The sequence below is a fragment of the Corapipo altera genome, unplaced genomic scaffold (genome assembly GCF_003945725.1).
Source record: "Corapipo altera isolate COAL_440 unplaced genomic scaffold, ASM394572v1 224, whole genome shotgun sequence".
NCBI classification, from domain to species: domain Eukaryota; kingdom Metazoa; phylum Chordata; class Aves; order Passeriformes; family Pipridae; genus Corapipo; species Corapipo altera.
This window is the reverse complement of record NW_020884959.1, coordinates 2,087,584-2,103,896: the sequence shown is the minus strand read 5'-3', so window position 1 is coordinate 2,103,896 and position 16,313 is coordinate 2,087,584. Positions and strand designations below refer to the sequence as shown.

The window sequence follows — 16,313 nt, the reverse complement described above, 5'->3', positions numbered from 1 at the left end:
TCCAGATTTAAGGGTTCACACCAGGGATTAAGGGGATCCAGTTAGACCTTTGTTATCAATACTGAATTAAACTATTCACTTAAATGAGCCAGTCATGTGGTTTGCTTATGACTTAGAAAAGAGAGAGTAAAAGGGCTAGGACTGTAAACTGGGACTTGCTCTGTTGGAACTAATGAGTCCTTGCACAATTTCTGTTCAGCAGGTGAAAAACTGGGCATTCAAGTGAATTGTAGTAGATTTGTTTCATCTATTTTTACATTTAAAGGAAGGTACTTCTGTTCCATGGAGGAATGAGAAAACAAACTGGAAAGATGGGGGAATGCATGTAGCAGACATTTTGCCCAAAGTACTCTTATTAAATTATCTATAAACTGCGTAACAGATGTTGTACCACTGCTGGGGCCTGAGGCAGTTTTTAGAACTGTAAGGAAGTTGTTATTTCTGGAAAGAAATTATCAGAGCTTGTGGGTCACTGGCTGTTACTGTTTGGCATCTTGTATGTGATAAAACTGACTCCTGAAAAGTCTTTATTCTCCATAACCGTGTATGTTATGGGGAAATTTATGGGAGGCACAGATCTCCCTAGTATATATAGTCCATTTTAGGTTGGGATTCAGCTCACCCACCTTCAGATGTCTGAAAGATGGTTGTCTTAACTTCAGACATCTATTTTCCCTCCTTAGTCAGTGGAAAGAAATTGGTACCTCCAGAGAGGAATTAACCTCAGACATGCTTAGTTTGACCTGAATTGCAGTCAAGTGTTCTTTGTCTCCTGCATTCTGTTCTGTAGGTACCAGAGGGGGAGTTTAAATGACTGGCTTAGATTTAGACATTCAAAGGTAGGAAAGGAAAATCATAGAATCGTAGATTATGCCTTGAGTGCCTGGTGCATGATTTCAAGGACCTTCATCCTGTATTAGAAAGATAGTAATAAAATAAAACCTTACAGCTTTCCTGAAAGGAGATAAAAATGGAGAAATTTAATCTAGCCTCTGATCTTTGAGCTGTTTGTGTCTGAGATCAGACCAGTCAAACACAAACTTCAGCCTCATTCTTCCTTTTTTTGCCTTACCAAACACCTCTGTCAAATGTTGCAAGGTGTGGTCATTTCTAGATAAAGATTGAAATGTGACTGTAGCTGTCACTCCGTGGCATTTTCCACTTGAAAGGTGTTTCTTAATATTGAAACAACTTTGTTTGCGCAGCAGCATCTTTGGTGATTCTAGCACAGTGCTGGAATAATTTGCTATAATGCTGAAACAGACTTTCACAAAGCTTATTAAATGATTCTTCAACAATCTGCAGGGGCTGGGTGAGCTACCCAGTGACAGGACTAATGGACTCTCCCTGCCCTCTTGCTGGCACCTATCCCACTGCTATCAGGTCAGATCTGCACTCCTTCATGTGAGAGTAGGCAGTCAGAAAAGTGGGCAGACAAGTGCATCTCCTTGTCCTGCTTTCACAAGCAGTCCAAGGGCTCAGGGGAATGGCATCAGTGCACTGCAGAGCACCTTCCATCTCTTCTTCCCTCAGGTGTCTCTTCTGTCTCTGCAGGGCTCCTGAGCAGGAGAGGATGTTCCCCAAGCAGCCCCGCTCAGGCATTATCTGGCTTGAGCATACACATATTTAATTGATCTAATGCTGGTCCCCTGCAACAACTCTCTGAGTTGGAGACCTGGCTTTTGCTAATGCACAGCCTTTGATATTTATATCTTTTCACATTTTAAGTAAGAAAACGAATTTCATGCTTAAAAGTCAAGTTAGGTTTGTACGTGTTTGGTTTTTAGCACAGGAATAAACCAGCAATCTGCACATGTAAAGGGAACAATTGGAAAGAATCTTTTTCAGGTTAAACTGTTGTTTCTCAAATAGCACAATAAACCCTGCCATCCTTTGTGCTTCTGGTAGCTTATAGTAGGTCAGCAAGAGTCCAAAAGAGTATTAGTGTTTATTAGGGTAGAAATTTGTCTTGACTAGGGGTTTTTAATGTTAGGTTCACTGCAGAAATGTATGGGGCAGCTGCTGCTGAAGCAGCATAATAATATGTATCAGCTTACATGGCTTTGTTTATGTGTGGGTCACATATCCTCAATTTACATAAGTACTGTTTATCTTTAACTAAGCAAGTCAGAGATCATCAAATGGCCACAGGCCTTGTACAGCTTTTGTACTTCATAAAGGAAGAAGGTTTTTCCTTTAAAACTTTATCAATAAATATGAAATGGGCCAGCAGTAATCCTACTACATGAGCTTAGGAGGTTAGCAAAGGACACAGGATTTTCTGTGTACTGCTTAATATCAATACTAACAAAACAAATAAATTATTTTCTTCATACATAGGTGGAAAAACTCCTGAGAGCAGTTGCTGATGGAGATCTGGAAATGGTGAGTCTTAGCATGGCTGTTGAATATTATTGAATTCCAATTTATCTCATTCCAATTGAGGAAGCTATTTGTATATAATATCAAGTGAAGAATGCTTTGGGTAATACCTTCCTTCAGCAACAACTGATCAAATTCAGCTCATTTACTAGAAAAAAAATTCATTCCACGTCCCCAAATTATTTTACCTACAGTGCCTTAAGGCTCATTATTTTGACATTTCCATGACCTCATGCACTAAAGAAATTACTTTAAATTGAATAATTCCTTTGTGAAACCCCGTCATTTAAAAATGTATGTATTGTTACCTCTAGGAGATGTAAAGAACTTGGGAAGAACAACACTCAGGGCAGTCATGTTGAAAAGAAATGCTTTGGGAAAGATCAGTTTGTCTGCCTGCAGGTGCTCAAGGTGCTCTGTCAAATGCCATTGTAGATGGGGGTGTGGTGCATTGCACTAATGAGATATGTGTGCTGAGGTCAGTGTTGGACTGGATATGCAGTCAAACAAAACAAAAGAAAAGGCAGAAAGATGAGCTTTCAGGTAAACCTAATTTTGACAGCAAATCCAATAGAAAATGTTATTCCCAGTTGCTTGTTTCTGTGCCAGTTCTGGATATTGAATGTTGGGATTTACAGTTTGTGTTTGACTTAGGAAGCATTCCAGTAATACAGTGTCTTTAGATCCACAAATGCTTTTTCATTCCTAAATTTCCAGGTTCTCTAATGCTTTAAATATTACCTACTCTTTATGGTATGTTTACTGCCTGTAATAATGGTGGATAGGGACTGTAAATGAGAAATGGGCTCTTATTTTGTTTGTTGAGGTCTGTCTCCTCAGGAACAGACCCAGCAGCAGGGTCATAAGTGTTGTAGGTTTTTGCTGTGACAACCAATTGAGCTTTGCAAGAGGAGGCATTAAAAGAAGTGCTACGAAACTGGAAGATTAAAAACAAATATTACGATGTGATTGTTCAGGAAGCCAGAAAACAACCTTTGTTATCACCATAGAGCCTGCAAACTTGAAAAGCAAGTATGCTTTGGATTGGAGAATGGTTTGGGTTGGAAGGGACCTTAAAGATGATCTTGTTCCAACCCCCTGCTGTAGGCAGGGACCTGTGGCTCTGTCAGTGAGGTGTGGTGCAGAAGTGGTTGATCCTGCTTAACATGAATTTTCAGTCCTTCCTTCTCAGTGATTGATGTAGTGGTCAGGTGTGCACCATGGCTCTGTAGTGATGGGTGAACTGTTCAGCTTTCCACAGAGATACTTAGGTTTAAACAAAAAAGCAAATAAAAAAGCCCCTTTTATTATTAGGGTGGGATAACAGTAGAACAGACCTGGGAGGTTACAGAGCCTGTTCTGTCAGAAGTATCTGAGCAGAGGTTGCTCAAACTTCAGTCAATGATATTAAGGAAGAATTGACATTGTCTCAGCGTAGATACTGGATTTAATGCTCTTCTGAAATTCCTTGTACCCAGCATATCCAGTGGAAGGGATATGTGCAAATCCACCACAAAAAAAGAGGCAAATATCTTGTCTAAAATAAATCTTGTGGAGCAGCTCAAAGGCTGGCATACAGGGTACAGAGCCCCCAGAATGCTCAGCTGAGCGTTCCAGGAGTGTATTACTCTGCAATGGAAAAAGCATGTTTCAGATGACAAATTACCTGGCAAATGGAAATTATGGGCAACTTCCTGAGGTGGTTCAGTGCGTGTCTGCTTGAAAATACAGTTAATATTTTGGCAAAAAAACCCTTTAAATGAACTGAGAGCTGTTCCACTGTAGTTATACAGAAGTGTGCATGGGAGTTCAAAGTTCAGATTTTTGTGAGCCACTGGTATCAGTATGTTGAGAGCTGGATATTGAATAGTGAGAGCAGTATTGAACTGTGGCAGGAGGAGGAGGAAGTTGCTTGTGAGGGTCTTGGTCAGTGTGCAGGGAAAGGGGGAAGTGAAGTGGCAGCACTATTTATTTTAGAAGTAGTAAAGTCTCACTAAGTTGGCCTTCCATAAACGGGCAAGCTTAAGAGAAGATTATTTTTTACTCCAGAAGACAACATGGAATTTGCAGGGAAAGCAATATTCTCTGTGGAAAAAGATCCTTTTTCTGTCTCAGTTTTGTTGTCATTCAGAATCAGGTATTTGGCCCTTACTGGTTGTCCTAGGATTTGTTCTAGCTGCATGTGTTTAATTGGATAGATTGTTAATGTGTTGGAGCACAACCTGCTGACAAGTGTGAGAGTAAATAGAGTGGGAGGAACCTGCTGGAAATTCTGTTGTCCCCATTCTCTTCTTGACTATGAACTGTAGAGCTCTTGGCTTGGCCCAGGTCTGTGACACCAAGCCCAGCCCACAACTCCAGCAAAGGTGCCTCTGTCTCAGTTCCAGCAGGAAGGAGTTCCTCGATTTTGCCGCCGCTGTTCAGTGGGGAGGCAAAGGGCCAATCTTCCTTCACAGTAACAAGGCAATGATACATCTTTTCACAGCTCTCTCAAAAGCTGCTAAAAAAAAAAAAAAGTAAAAGGAAAACCCTTCACAAGATGACATGCTTCACACCCACTCTGTAATCCTGTAACTTGCTGTGTCTGGGAACTTCCCAGAGGATCTGCAGGAGCTCTGGGAGATCTCACCAAAACACAGGAGTGCCCTGGTCTTTCTTTCTTGTGCTGTGATGTTAGTCCTTGGCATGCACCTAGGCAAAGTGACTGCTGATGGACTGTCCATTGCATTATGAGACCAATTTAATTCCCACTTCTGTCTTGAGTTCCTGAATTGTTTGTCCCATTGAGCTTACAAGCTCAGAATGATACACCGGGTAGGTGTCAGGCTTAACGTTGCTGGGTGTTGTAATAATGGAGACTTAATACAGTCACTGCTAATTCTGAGATGTCTTTAGTGAACAGCAGATTAATGCATTTCAAGGTAAAAATGTATTTCATAAACAGCTTTTTTTGTTGTTGCCTAACATGTAATGTAAAATTGACATGCAGTAATTATCACTGTTTGCAAATTGGATGTGAATGCTCTGAGTCCTGAGATTGTCTTCACTGAAGGGCCTCTCCCTCAAACATGAGGAAAAAGTGTCCTGGGAGTTCACAGACCTAAGAAAAGTTAATGCCCCTGCAAAGTTTTGGATGTTAGTTAAATGTCATCATCCTTGTCGTTTCTTATGTTCTTTAAAGCAAAAGATGAAACAAAATTCACATTGCTATGAGATGGCACAAATCATCTGAGCTAAAAGGATTTGGAGGGTTTGAGAATGAGTAAACACCAAAATTGTGATTAGGCAGCAGGAAGTCATTTATAGTTCACTTCACTGCTGTACTTGGAGAACTTTCTAACTGCTTTGTCAACAGTAACATTTGATTTAATTTGGCCTGTGGGCAGCTGATGCCAGGAGTGGCTGTATATCTCCCTGAGAGATTCACAAGTGTATGTTTGTGAAATCTTACTTGTCTACATATGCAGATTTATTAGGACATGGAATCTTTGGACTCTATAAAGAAGGACTTGCTTTTTATGCCAGGTACGTTATCTCTTGGAATGGGTGGAAGAAGACTTGGAAGATGAGGATGACACAGTCAGTACATCAAAACCAGAATTCTGCCATCCATTATGCCAGTGCTCAAAATGCGGGCCAGCACAAAAGGTTGGAATATTCATTCAGTAAAAAGATTGATTTATATTTTTTTAATGTAAGTTTTAGCTCCAGGGAAGTAGCATTCCTATGGCCAAGCACCTCTGTATCTCTGTTTAAAAAGGAACTGGCTATATACAGGTCTTCACAGTTCATCTGATATCATGAAATTGTTCCTTTTTTCAATTGCACTGTTGAAAATTTTGGATACAGGAACAGTATTCAAAGACTTGCTCAATACCTAATGGAGTGAGAAAGCTTAACAGTTTGCTTTTAGAATATGTAGGCAACTTTGAATAATAATACTTTTCTAAGCCTCTGGTTCTTTTTTGTAGTTTACATTGCTAACTGTCACACTACTTACCTTAGTAATCAGTTTAGCAAGGAATACCTGCTAATCCTGTAATCAATGTAATGCTGATAAAGTCTTTTTTTAATTGCATGACATCTTTCCTACAGGCTACATCTAAAACCTCTTCAGAGATTAAATATAATTACAAAGACTTTGTTTTCAGTTGCAAAGACTTCCTTCCCCCTTATTTATCATGGACTGTAGAAGAGAATCAGGCTTTACAATACACTCTTGTATTTTCTTTTTTTTTTTTTTTACACAAGGAATGATCCCAGTTTCTTGGAAATAGAAAACCAATTACTTGCTTCACATTCACACTGTGCTTTAGTCTCTGGTAACGGGTGTCCATGTGCCCTCAGTACAGAGATCATGTGCTAAAGGTGCCAGAACTTGAGACCATGAAGCTCATCTTATTGCTAACAGGGGAAGGAATGGCATCTGCTGTGGAATTTACTTGCCTGCTGAATGAGAAGAAGGAACTTGTTAACTAATCTTAATCCCCTGTGTTAGGCAGCACACACTGAAAAGCACACTGAGGACAGGCAGAATGACTGTCCAGCACTGTAATGTCAGGCACCCACAGTTTGTGAGAGGAGTGAAAGAAGGTATTCTGTACTGCTATGTAAGCTGTCTTGTAGATAGTTTCCTTATCTTGACTCCCTGTGGGAATCTGCTCTCTGGGCCAGTATTGCTTCCAGATGAGTAAAATTAATTTTAGTTTTTATCCTTATTACCTCAAGCTTCATGTAGCAGTAAAACAGGTGTGTAGTGTCTGTCTTGAATAGCATAAATGTCTGTATAAATGAAAGTAACTCATTAACTAATATCCATTATGAGCATCCTAACAGCTGTATAAAAACCTGTGAGTTTTACTTTGTCTCAACCTGTGCTGCTTTAGTCTCTTTTTAATATCATGAATACTTTTCCTGGAGTTTCTGTCTATGAAGTTATTATGTTGGAAGAAAAGAGAGAACAATAACATTGTTCTGTTCAAAAATACCACCCAGCTGCTCTGGTTTGCTGACTTTTCCTGGAGTCCTCAAGTTAGGCTCTGTAGCAGAAGTTCTTGTAACATCCATCTCCTCGGTTTGTATAAACTTAGCAGGTATTTGGCTGCTCTTTGGTTAACAGAAAGTAGCATGATTGTCTTTATAGTTTCGTGGTGTCTTTTCCTCAACAGAAATTTTCAAGGATCTCTGCCAATGGGCTGGGAGTGAACGTTTCCAACCAGGATGGTTTTACTCCGCTGCACATGGCAGCGCTGCACGGGCGCTCCGAGCTTGTCTCGCTCCTGCTGAAACACGGGGCCAGTGTCAGTGCCAAGAATGCAAAACACGCAGCTCCTCTTCACCTGGCCTGCCAGAAAGGGCACTTCCAGGTAACTCATCCTCTAAATAAAGCTGTTTGACGCTTAGTCACCAACAAAAAAGCTGCTGTGGGAAATTATCAACAAGACTAAACCAGTAACAGAGAAAATTAGTTTGGTGACTCTGCTTTTTCTTTCAATGTCTAAAATCTCCAGATGAAAAGGGGATCTTTCCGCTGAAACTGTTTCAGTAGACACCTTTTCTTACTAAATGATCTGAAATACTGGTTTAATGCAAGTGCTGCCAAAAGCTACTGTCATACTTCAAACACTTTAAAAATGCCTTGTGAAGCTGAATCTTCCTGTGTATGTTCCTCTATACCTTCTCTTCAAGGAGGTTATGTGCACCTCTTGGTATCTTTAGTAGCCACAGTATTAAATATTTGCTGTGTTTTCGACTCATTAAAGTAGACTATGAGCCAGTTTGAGCTCTGAGGGTAGCAGATAACCTCGTCCCTCACTGAGGGTAGGGTTTTAATACACGAGGAAGAGTAAGTGAGAGGGGAAGAATAACAGTCGCGAAAAAGCAGGGGCAGAAAAGCAAATGGGAAGATGCAGAAAAGTGGAAAACTAGGGTTATAAGAATAAGGAGCTGAGGACTGCAGGAGGAAAAAAGAACTGTGAAGATGATGGGAAGGCAAAAGCACTAGGGAAGCAAATAAAAACAAGAATACAACTTGCACTTGTAGGTTAATGAAGGTTAGTTCATGGGATATTTACAACATAAAGAACTCCTTCCAAGTGTTCTTATGAGTTGGGAAAAGTCTGATGGGTACTGCTGCTGTGGTGGTTTGGTTTTGATCTTTGGTTAAGTTATTGGTTATGTATATTTTCCACATAACTCGAGTTTTATTTTCTGGACTTTCTTGAAGTTGCTTAAGTTTTGGGGTTTTTTTAAAAGTGTGTGTTAAAATTAATCTGATAGGAAGAGTTGTTTGTGGTTGTCATCTCTTTGGCAAATGTGACACTTGTTTTCTCCATCCTTTTTTCTTCCATCCCTTTCTCAATCTAGATTTCCGAAAAATGGTTAAAAAAAGTAGAGGGGGGGGGGCTTTCACTGCATGATTGTGGTTAGCTGGTATCTTAAATTAAAAAGTTTTTTCTTTCCATAGGTGGTAAAGTGTCTGATGGATTACAATGCTAAACAAAACAAAAAGGATATATATGGAAATACTCCTTTAATTTATGCATGCTTGAATGGTCACTATGAGACTACTGCCCTGTTGTTACAGGTAAGATCACTGAAAACAGAATGTTCAGAGTGGTATTTCTTAGGTGGTATCTGTGCTTACCCAGTACTCAGGATCAGTATTTTTAGTTTGACATTTTTCTGCGAAAACTACTCAGAGAAAAAAGAAAGAGGGTTTGTTAATTCACTCTTTTCAATGCTTTCCCTTCACAGATTTTAATTACATAAATATTACCTTACTATTGTACAGTTAGCTGTTTTTATGGAACTTTTATGTGACAGGTGTTGGGTTTTCTGGCTTATGATTCTATCCCATAGGAGTTTTTATTGTGGTTTTGGGGGGTTTTTAAGTATCTCCTAAACTTGGACTGTATAGTAGATATATGCAAAAATGAAGTGAGCTGATCCAGGAGCTATGAGAGAGGAGGAAATAATATGATCAGATGGTTTATGGTGACTGCAGAGGACTCTACTGCCTTGTCCTTGTTCCTACATGGGAAAGGAGAGGAAAACAGAATAATGTGCCATCTCCAGTCTGTGCTACCCTGCCTTCATAAGTGGGATTTCATTTTACTGTCCATCCAGCGTGGAGCCTCTGTGAACCTTTCCAATGCCAGGGGCAACACAGCCCTGCACGAGGCCGTGGTGGGGAGGAACGAGGCCCTGGTGGATCTGCTCCTGCAGAGCGGGGCCCTGACACACCTGAGGAACGACAGGAGCTGCACCCCTGCAGACTGTGCTGAGCCCGTGAGTGCAGCCACCTCCATTCCCAAAGTTCCCTGTGCACAACGGGGGAAAGGCAGCAAATAGAAGTGTTTGCCAGGACAATGTTTGTCAGATTTCTGTATTGAACAGTCACGTGTGATACAAAGACTTCAGATGCCTCTTTATTGTACAACGTACAAATGATTATGTGAAACCTGTTTCTAAAATAAGTTATCCTAGGCAAAAAGGATGAGTCTAGAAAGAGTTGAAAGCACGTATGTAAATAAAAATGACATTAAATTATGTAATGGCAGAGAGAGCAGAAGAAATGCTGGCAAATGAACACCTTTCACTAATCAGTTGCACTGCCAGCAATCTTCCTTTTTCCACCCACCGCCTTCTGCCCTTCAAGCCTTTTCATACCTTTTATCTTGCAATAGATAACTGTGAGCTTCCCCTTTATTAATAGCAATAACATTCTCATTCTATCTAATATTAAATGATACAGAATTTTTTCATCCTTAAGGGGTTTGATGCATGGTCCCTCTCTTTATATGCTTAAATAGCCTGAGATGTAGCATAATGACCACTAAGTTCTGTACTGAATCAATTTTAGCATGTGTATTACCATTTGAACTGAAATTAGCTTAACCATAAATTGTATAGTTTAAAATAAGAGGTCAAGGCTACTAAATCGTCGCTCTGGTACAGTGCAACTTGTGGAACACTGATTTTTCCCCTACTGAAAATGATACAATTTCAAGTTTATGTTTATAATGAAATATTTTCATGTGTATTACATTCATTTTGGCAGCAATTAATTGACACACTCTGCACAGACTAAAATCCTAAATTGTACTGATATTTTTCTTTAATAATGGTGAAAAATATGGAAACTCTTAAAATGAAGAACTCAAATATCATGAAGTTGCTGGAAGCAGCACCAAGCTCTGTACCCACATCAGCAGAAGGAGAGAAGGAGAGTGAGCAGCATGCTACTGTCAAGATAAGGAAAAAAGGTACCTCTCATATTTCCACTGGTATGAATAAAAAGGGATTTAAGAATTCATATGCAAATACATCAAATATTTAATGTAATTGATTTACATATGATTAAAGAACTGTCAATTATTTTGCATATTTATGATAGGTAGCACTTAGAATACTGTAACTGCAGCAGACTTTGTGTTATATTCATGACATTGCTGCAAAGTTAGTTTTTACTTTATTGGGGTATGTGTGCAAATTTCATATACAGAAGCATTTAAAGTTAAAAAACACACCACATTTGAGATTATATAATTAAGCATGTATTAACTGTGCATTTCAGTGCAAAGTAAAACAGGTTTAAATGACTTTGTCATTTAATTTGCCCCGAAACAGGTCAGGGAGTGACTCTTCATTCATGACTGTCTCTCATATTTTGAGACAGAAATAAGAGCTAGAGAGGGAACTGTCTGAACCTTTCAGCACAGTTTGCAGAGGACTTTGAGCAGTGGCAGGATGTGGCACAGCCTCAGACAATGTGCAGAGGCACGTGGCACAGAGTGACAGTGCAGCTGTGCTGCTGCAGTGCCTTATGGCCACGGGAGACAGGTGTTACCATCCCTCCTCCCCTCTCACCCTCTGATCTGGGTTATCCACTACTCCCCTTGTGCTGGCTCACAAGTGTTTCAGGTGCATTTTGAAGCTGGTAGAGTTCACTGACCTGGGGCAAGGGACATAACAAGTTTTGTGCTGAGCCAGGCAGAAAGAGGACAGGGAGGCTGCAGAGCAGGAACTAGGAAGATGAGGAGCAGGAGTGCCCATTTCAGCGGCCATGAGTTTTCAAAATAACTCTTGCATTCCACCCTTGGAAAGATTGTGAATGTCTGGTTAATGGAAAGCCACAATTAATCACAGTGCGCTGATGCCTAAAATTGAGATAGCTCTTTCAAATATTATGAGAATAGTTCTAAAAGAACAATTGAAGATATGTTTGGCATCTGTGTGTTAATTCAGGTTTGTAAAACTTCACAGTCTCTGCAGAAGCTTGGCCAGTCATGCTAATCTGATGAAGAATGTTTACTCCTGCAAATTAAAATGCTTTAAAATTTCCAGAGTCAAATTGCCACTCTGATTCAAGTTAGTACTGTTACAGTTTTGCTGTAAAATTTAAAATCTAATGTCAGAAGATGCCACTTTTCATTCAGAATTGTGTTTTTTTAATTCCTAAGCGTGACTCAGTTGTAATTTTAGCTGCCTGTTCTTTTAAACCCCCAGTGCATTCTAAGCCCTGTGAGAAAGCCGATGATCCCATAAGCAGACAACTTCAACTGGTCCAATCAATTAACAGATTTAACAAGTAAGCAGAGGAGCTTCCTCAGAGTATGTTTGTTGTTTCCCATACATGAACAAGAAATACAGCTGCTAATAAAGCCCAGAGAGGGTCAGTCATGGTTACACATCACATGCTGGTGTGACAGTGGATGTTAATCCCCCAAGGCTTGCACGTTCACATCCCCAGGCAGATGTTCTGGGCACGAAATGCTCACTGGGAGTTGAAGGAGCACTTACAAGTATATTTAAATGTATTTAAAACTGAGTTTGCACTAATACTTGGTGTACCATCATTTAAGGGTTTCAGAGCCAGACAGCTTTAAAAATATAATGTTAGTGTTCACTCAATGGTTGGGGTTTGCCTATTATATTTTTTAATGTTAATATTTATTCTGTAGTAAAATACAGGGAAGGTGGTGTAAGGGAGCAACCTGTCTCTGGTGAGAGAGTTCCACCTTGTGGAGCTTCTGTGATAGAGGCTTTTATGAAAGGCTTATGTAAAGACATTTAATCTCTTTCATTTCTTTAAAATTTTCTTTAGAGAAAAACATTTACGGAGAACAATAACAAGAGATAAAAGTGTCCCTAATTTTGACTATCAGTTACTGCACCAGGTAAGTGGAAATACTTGCTTGAATTATTTGTAGGATATAGCAAATATGTTTGTTTTCTATTACTATGGGCACATATAAGAGGAAAGTTTCTTTACTAGTGATGGGTGTTGAGTCACTTGACCTGTTTGGAAAATTGCTGCTGGTTCATCGTTGTTCAAACTTCAGTGGTGCTCTTCAATAACACCTCTTAAACACCTTATTCTTACTTTTAAACCTCCTAAGCCTCTTATTGCAGGCTTCATCTCTTGTTTTCTGTGTCATTACAGCAAAACCTAGGACTGAAAAACCATGCAGGTTGTAGGAGCTGTAGCCAAGCAGGGATGCTTTGGCAACAGACACATTTTTCAGTAGATTAAAATCAGGGCTTGCATAAATCTGCTTGTAAGAGGAGGAGATTGCTTGCAAGGGTGACAGCAAAGTGCATGTTGCATTGTCAGCTGTGACACAAATATATGTGATAGATTGCTTGTGAGTGTGGTGCCACCCCACACCAACCTGGCTGTTGGATGCTGCCCTTCACCCAGAGCATGTGCTCCCTCTTCCTCCTTACGCTGCCTTTGGCTCCTGTTGCACCTTCTGCTGAACCATCTCAGCACACTTTAATCAAGAGAAAAACTAACCTGTCCAAAACAAAGCAGGTTTGCCCAGGTTAGTCCAGCAGCTGCCCATCATTAGATTGACACAGCCTTGGAAATGCAGACTCGCTGCTCATGTCCATCTAGAAAATGGGATACTGTTCTATTTCATAGAGCCCTTAGGAGATTGAACATTTGCAGAGAGCCTTGAGAACGCCAAATTAATGCTATAAAGCTGTAATATTTTATTATTTCTTGTATTAATGATAATATTCCACTACTTAATTAAACATGGGATTTAGATTTTATAACTGTGGCTCACTGAATGCAGTGTGTCATGTCATTACACAGGTGTCAAAAAACTAATATGTGACCATGAAACACAGCTCTTCAGCCACGTGCTGTGGTGAGTTCATGCAGCTGTGGCTGTACAATGAATTCACGAGCCACACAGCTCTCAATTGTGTCAGTAATCAAGGAGAGCCACCCCCTCTGTAAAGGAAAAATCAGGAGCAGGTGTGGAAATGGAAGATACAATAGTTGGAATGACCAAAAAGAGGCATTAAGGGAGGAGGGGGAAGGGTGGGTGTCTCTTCCCTCACCGGTAACAACTGGAAGCAGGGAAATTTTGCCTTTACCTTCAGCAGTGCCTGGTTGACCATGTCTGTATTGCTACTTCCATGTTTCTTAATAGTAAAAGAAAGGGCTGTTAATTTCAGGTACCTTGAGACTTGCATTACAAAAGGTGTTTAGAAGAGTTAGGATGATGTTGGGATACTGCAGTGAAAATAAGTTTTGGAATGCCTGTTCTGTTTTCAGTTCTGGTACTGATGTGGCCTCTTCTTATTTTTTCATATATAGCCAAAGTATAATTACTCTCCTACAAAGTCTGCCATTTTTAATCCTTTGCTGCATTTTCAGTATAAAGAATACCATGCAATTGATGTGATAATTATAACACCATATTCATTTTACTTCTTTGTAATGAAGGAAGTAGGTAATGCTCTTAACATCCCCTTCCTCTCTCCTCACAGATGGCTATTAAAAGCTTTGATAAAACCAAGTTAAAGTCTGTGGGAACGCTGGCCCAGAGCACAGTTGAGGGTGTGGACACGGGAAGCAGTGGGGAGTTTGTGGAACACGATGACACGATGGAAGTTCCTCACAGGAGCAAGTTAATGCAGCGCAGACACACAGTTAACGTGCCCCTTCCAGCAGAGGATGGCAGTGACAGTGGTTCATCCAGCCCTGGAAGTCTGGGTGTTTCACAATCACAAGACTGCTGTGAGGACTCCGTCTCAGGTCACTGAATTGGATGCCAAAAGCTGAGGAACTCGGTGGTGTGAGCTTTGTTACCCTTTCACTGTGTGTCAAAGACGTCAGTGCCACTCGCAGGCCTGTGCTCAGAGCAGAGGACAGGACAGCTCTGCAGCACAAACTGAATGTTTTAGCACTTTGAAGACTGACTCCTGTTTATGGTGGAGGTAACTAACAGCCAGATCATTACTGATCTCACAAACAGGGACATACCAAGATGTAGACAGCAGAATCACCTTCCTATCCTACTTAGCACTTATTAAAAAATTCTGTGTAACAGTAAACCAAATGAAACCCTGTATTGTATTTTTCAGCCACCCACTTTGTTTTAAAAGTCTTTGAATAATTTTTGCATTTTTCAGTTTTTATCACTACATTGAGAATATATTTATATATATATAAAAAGATATATTGGATAACAAGGTATTTATTGCCAGAGATAACTGAAATGTCTCTATTTTTATTGTAATGTTACAAACCATTATAGTATATATTTCTGTATAGTTCAGTAGCTGGGCAGACAATAGTGCATAACATCTGCAGCACTGCATTATTAATGTGAAGGGATGCAATCCTTGCTGATTCCTTGGCAATGCTCCCCTGTATTAGAGCTGCAGCATCAAGATCCTACACAGGAGCCAAAATACTGGGGAAAAAGTGGAGAGCCCTTGACAAAGCTGAACTTTGGACTTGCTGTTCACAGCCTAATAAAAAACAATGCAGAAGCGTGTAGGGACACACAGAATAGTTGGGTTTTCCCTTCCTCTAAAGCAAGTAGTGCCAAAATGCACAACTGTTCATGATTCTGAACCTGGGCAACATCTGCAGACAGAACTGCTTAGGAGCCTGCTCTGGACTGCTCTTAAAAAGGTGACATTCCCATATGAAAGGTACTTCTCTCATCAGTGAGCTTTGGTTGGAATAGGCCAAATCCCACCCCATTCCCCGGGGTGATCTCTGAAAGCTCACAGGGAACTACGAGGTGGCTGCTTAGATTTCAACTTCATTTTCCACTGTTCAGTTACATGTAAATAGAACAAGCCAGGTTTGGCAGTGCAGGATTTTTTATTCTTGGCTCATCACATCCAGCTTGCCTTTTATTTCTATTTCCAAACTATTTTTATGGATAACTTTCTTTTAACTGTGGTATTAGTAACCTGCCTGGCAAAGTACAAAGCTGGAAGACAGACTGATGGGTTTTTCAAATAACTTTTTAATCTAAGAGTTAAAATGTCAAATGACATTTGGATTTGATGGTAATGTGTTTATTTTTCTAATAATTTATGAGTTCATATGATTTTCTGATGTGCCTTGGATTTGTGCCAAATGATAGAAAGCAAAAACTAGTAAAATAACTCTTGAAAAATGCTGTTTTCTTTGAGTCCTTTTGTCCAAGCATTGATCTGTTGTGCAGATTTCCTTGCTTGGTTTTTTTAGGCATTTGAAGACTTCACCTTGCATCCAGCTGTAAATTAAAGGATCTCCTGGAATTTACTCTTCAGTTCAATATGATTTTCTTCCCTCCCACATTCACGGATTATTAGTTTGTGTGGTTTGGGATTTAAGGCACAGAGGTGTACAAAATATAATTGTTAGTGAAACTGAGCATTTTCACATAACCTCCTTTTCCAGCTCTACATTCACATTAAAAAAAGAATGGATGGATGTTCAGCTCTTAAAAGCCAAAAGACCCGAAAGGAAAGAGACAAACCAGGTTTTCTTCCCTCTTGTGACACTGTAGATGACCCAGAGTAAGTCACTTGTCCTTACCTGTAAGAATAACCTCGATATTCAAGAAAAATTCCAGATCTAGTCCAAATGAAACAAAAATAACAACTGCTTAATACTTTTTTAAACA

The 16,313-nt window shown here is 39.9% G+C and overlaps 1 protein-coding gene across 5 annotated transcripts in view; it reads left to right on the top strand.

Moving 5' to 3' along the window:
- ANKRD27 (ankyrin repeat domain 27) overlaps positions 1 to 15,821 on the top strand; it is a 54,114-nt gene extending 38,293 nt beyond the window's left edge. For 4 of the 5 annotated variants that reach the window (XM_027663913.1, XM_027663912.1, XM_027663911.1 and 1 more), the window contains exons 21-29: positions 2,341 to 2,385; positions 5,908 to 6,030; positions 7,551 to 7,748; positions 8,849 to 8,968; positions 9,511 to 9,672; positions 10,541 to 10,649; positions 11,893 to 11,974; positions 12,491 to 12,563; positions 14,173 to 15,821. In XM_027663913.1, coding sequence (XP_027519714.1) covers positions 2,341 to 2,385; positions 5,908 to 6,030; positions 7,551 to 7,748; positions 8,849 to 8,968; positions 9,511 to 9,672; positions 10,541 to 10,649; positions 11,893 to 11,974; positions 12,491 to 12,563; positions 14,173 to 14,448 — 1,188 coding nt within the window. In that variant the 3' untranslated portion in view covers positions 14,449 to 15,821. The remainder of the gene's footprint in view (positions 1 to 2,340; positions 2,386 to 5,907; positions 6,031 to 7,550; positions 7,749 to 8,848; positions 8,969 to 9,510; positions 9,673 to 10,540; positions 10,650 to 11,892; positions 11,975 to 12,490; positions 12,564 to 14,172) is intronic. The other variant, XM_027663914.1, reaches the window with a different exon arrangement.
- Positions 15,822 to 16,313: the final 492 nt, after the last annotated feature.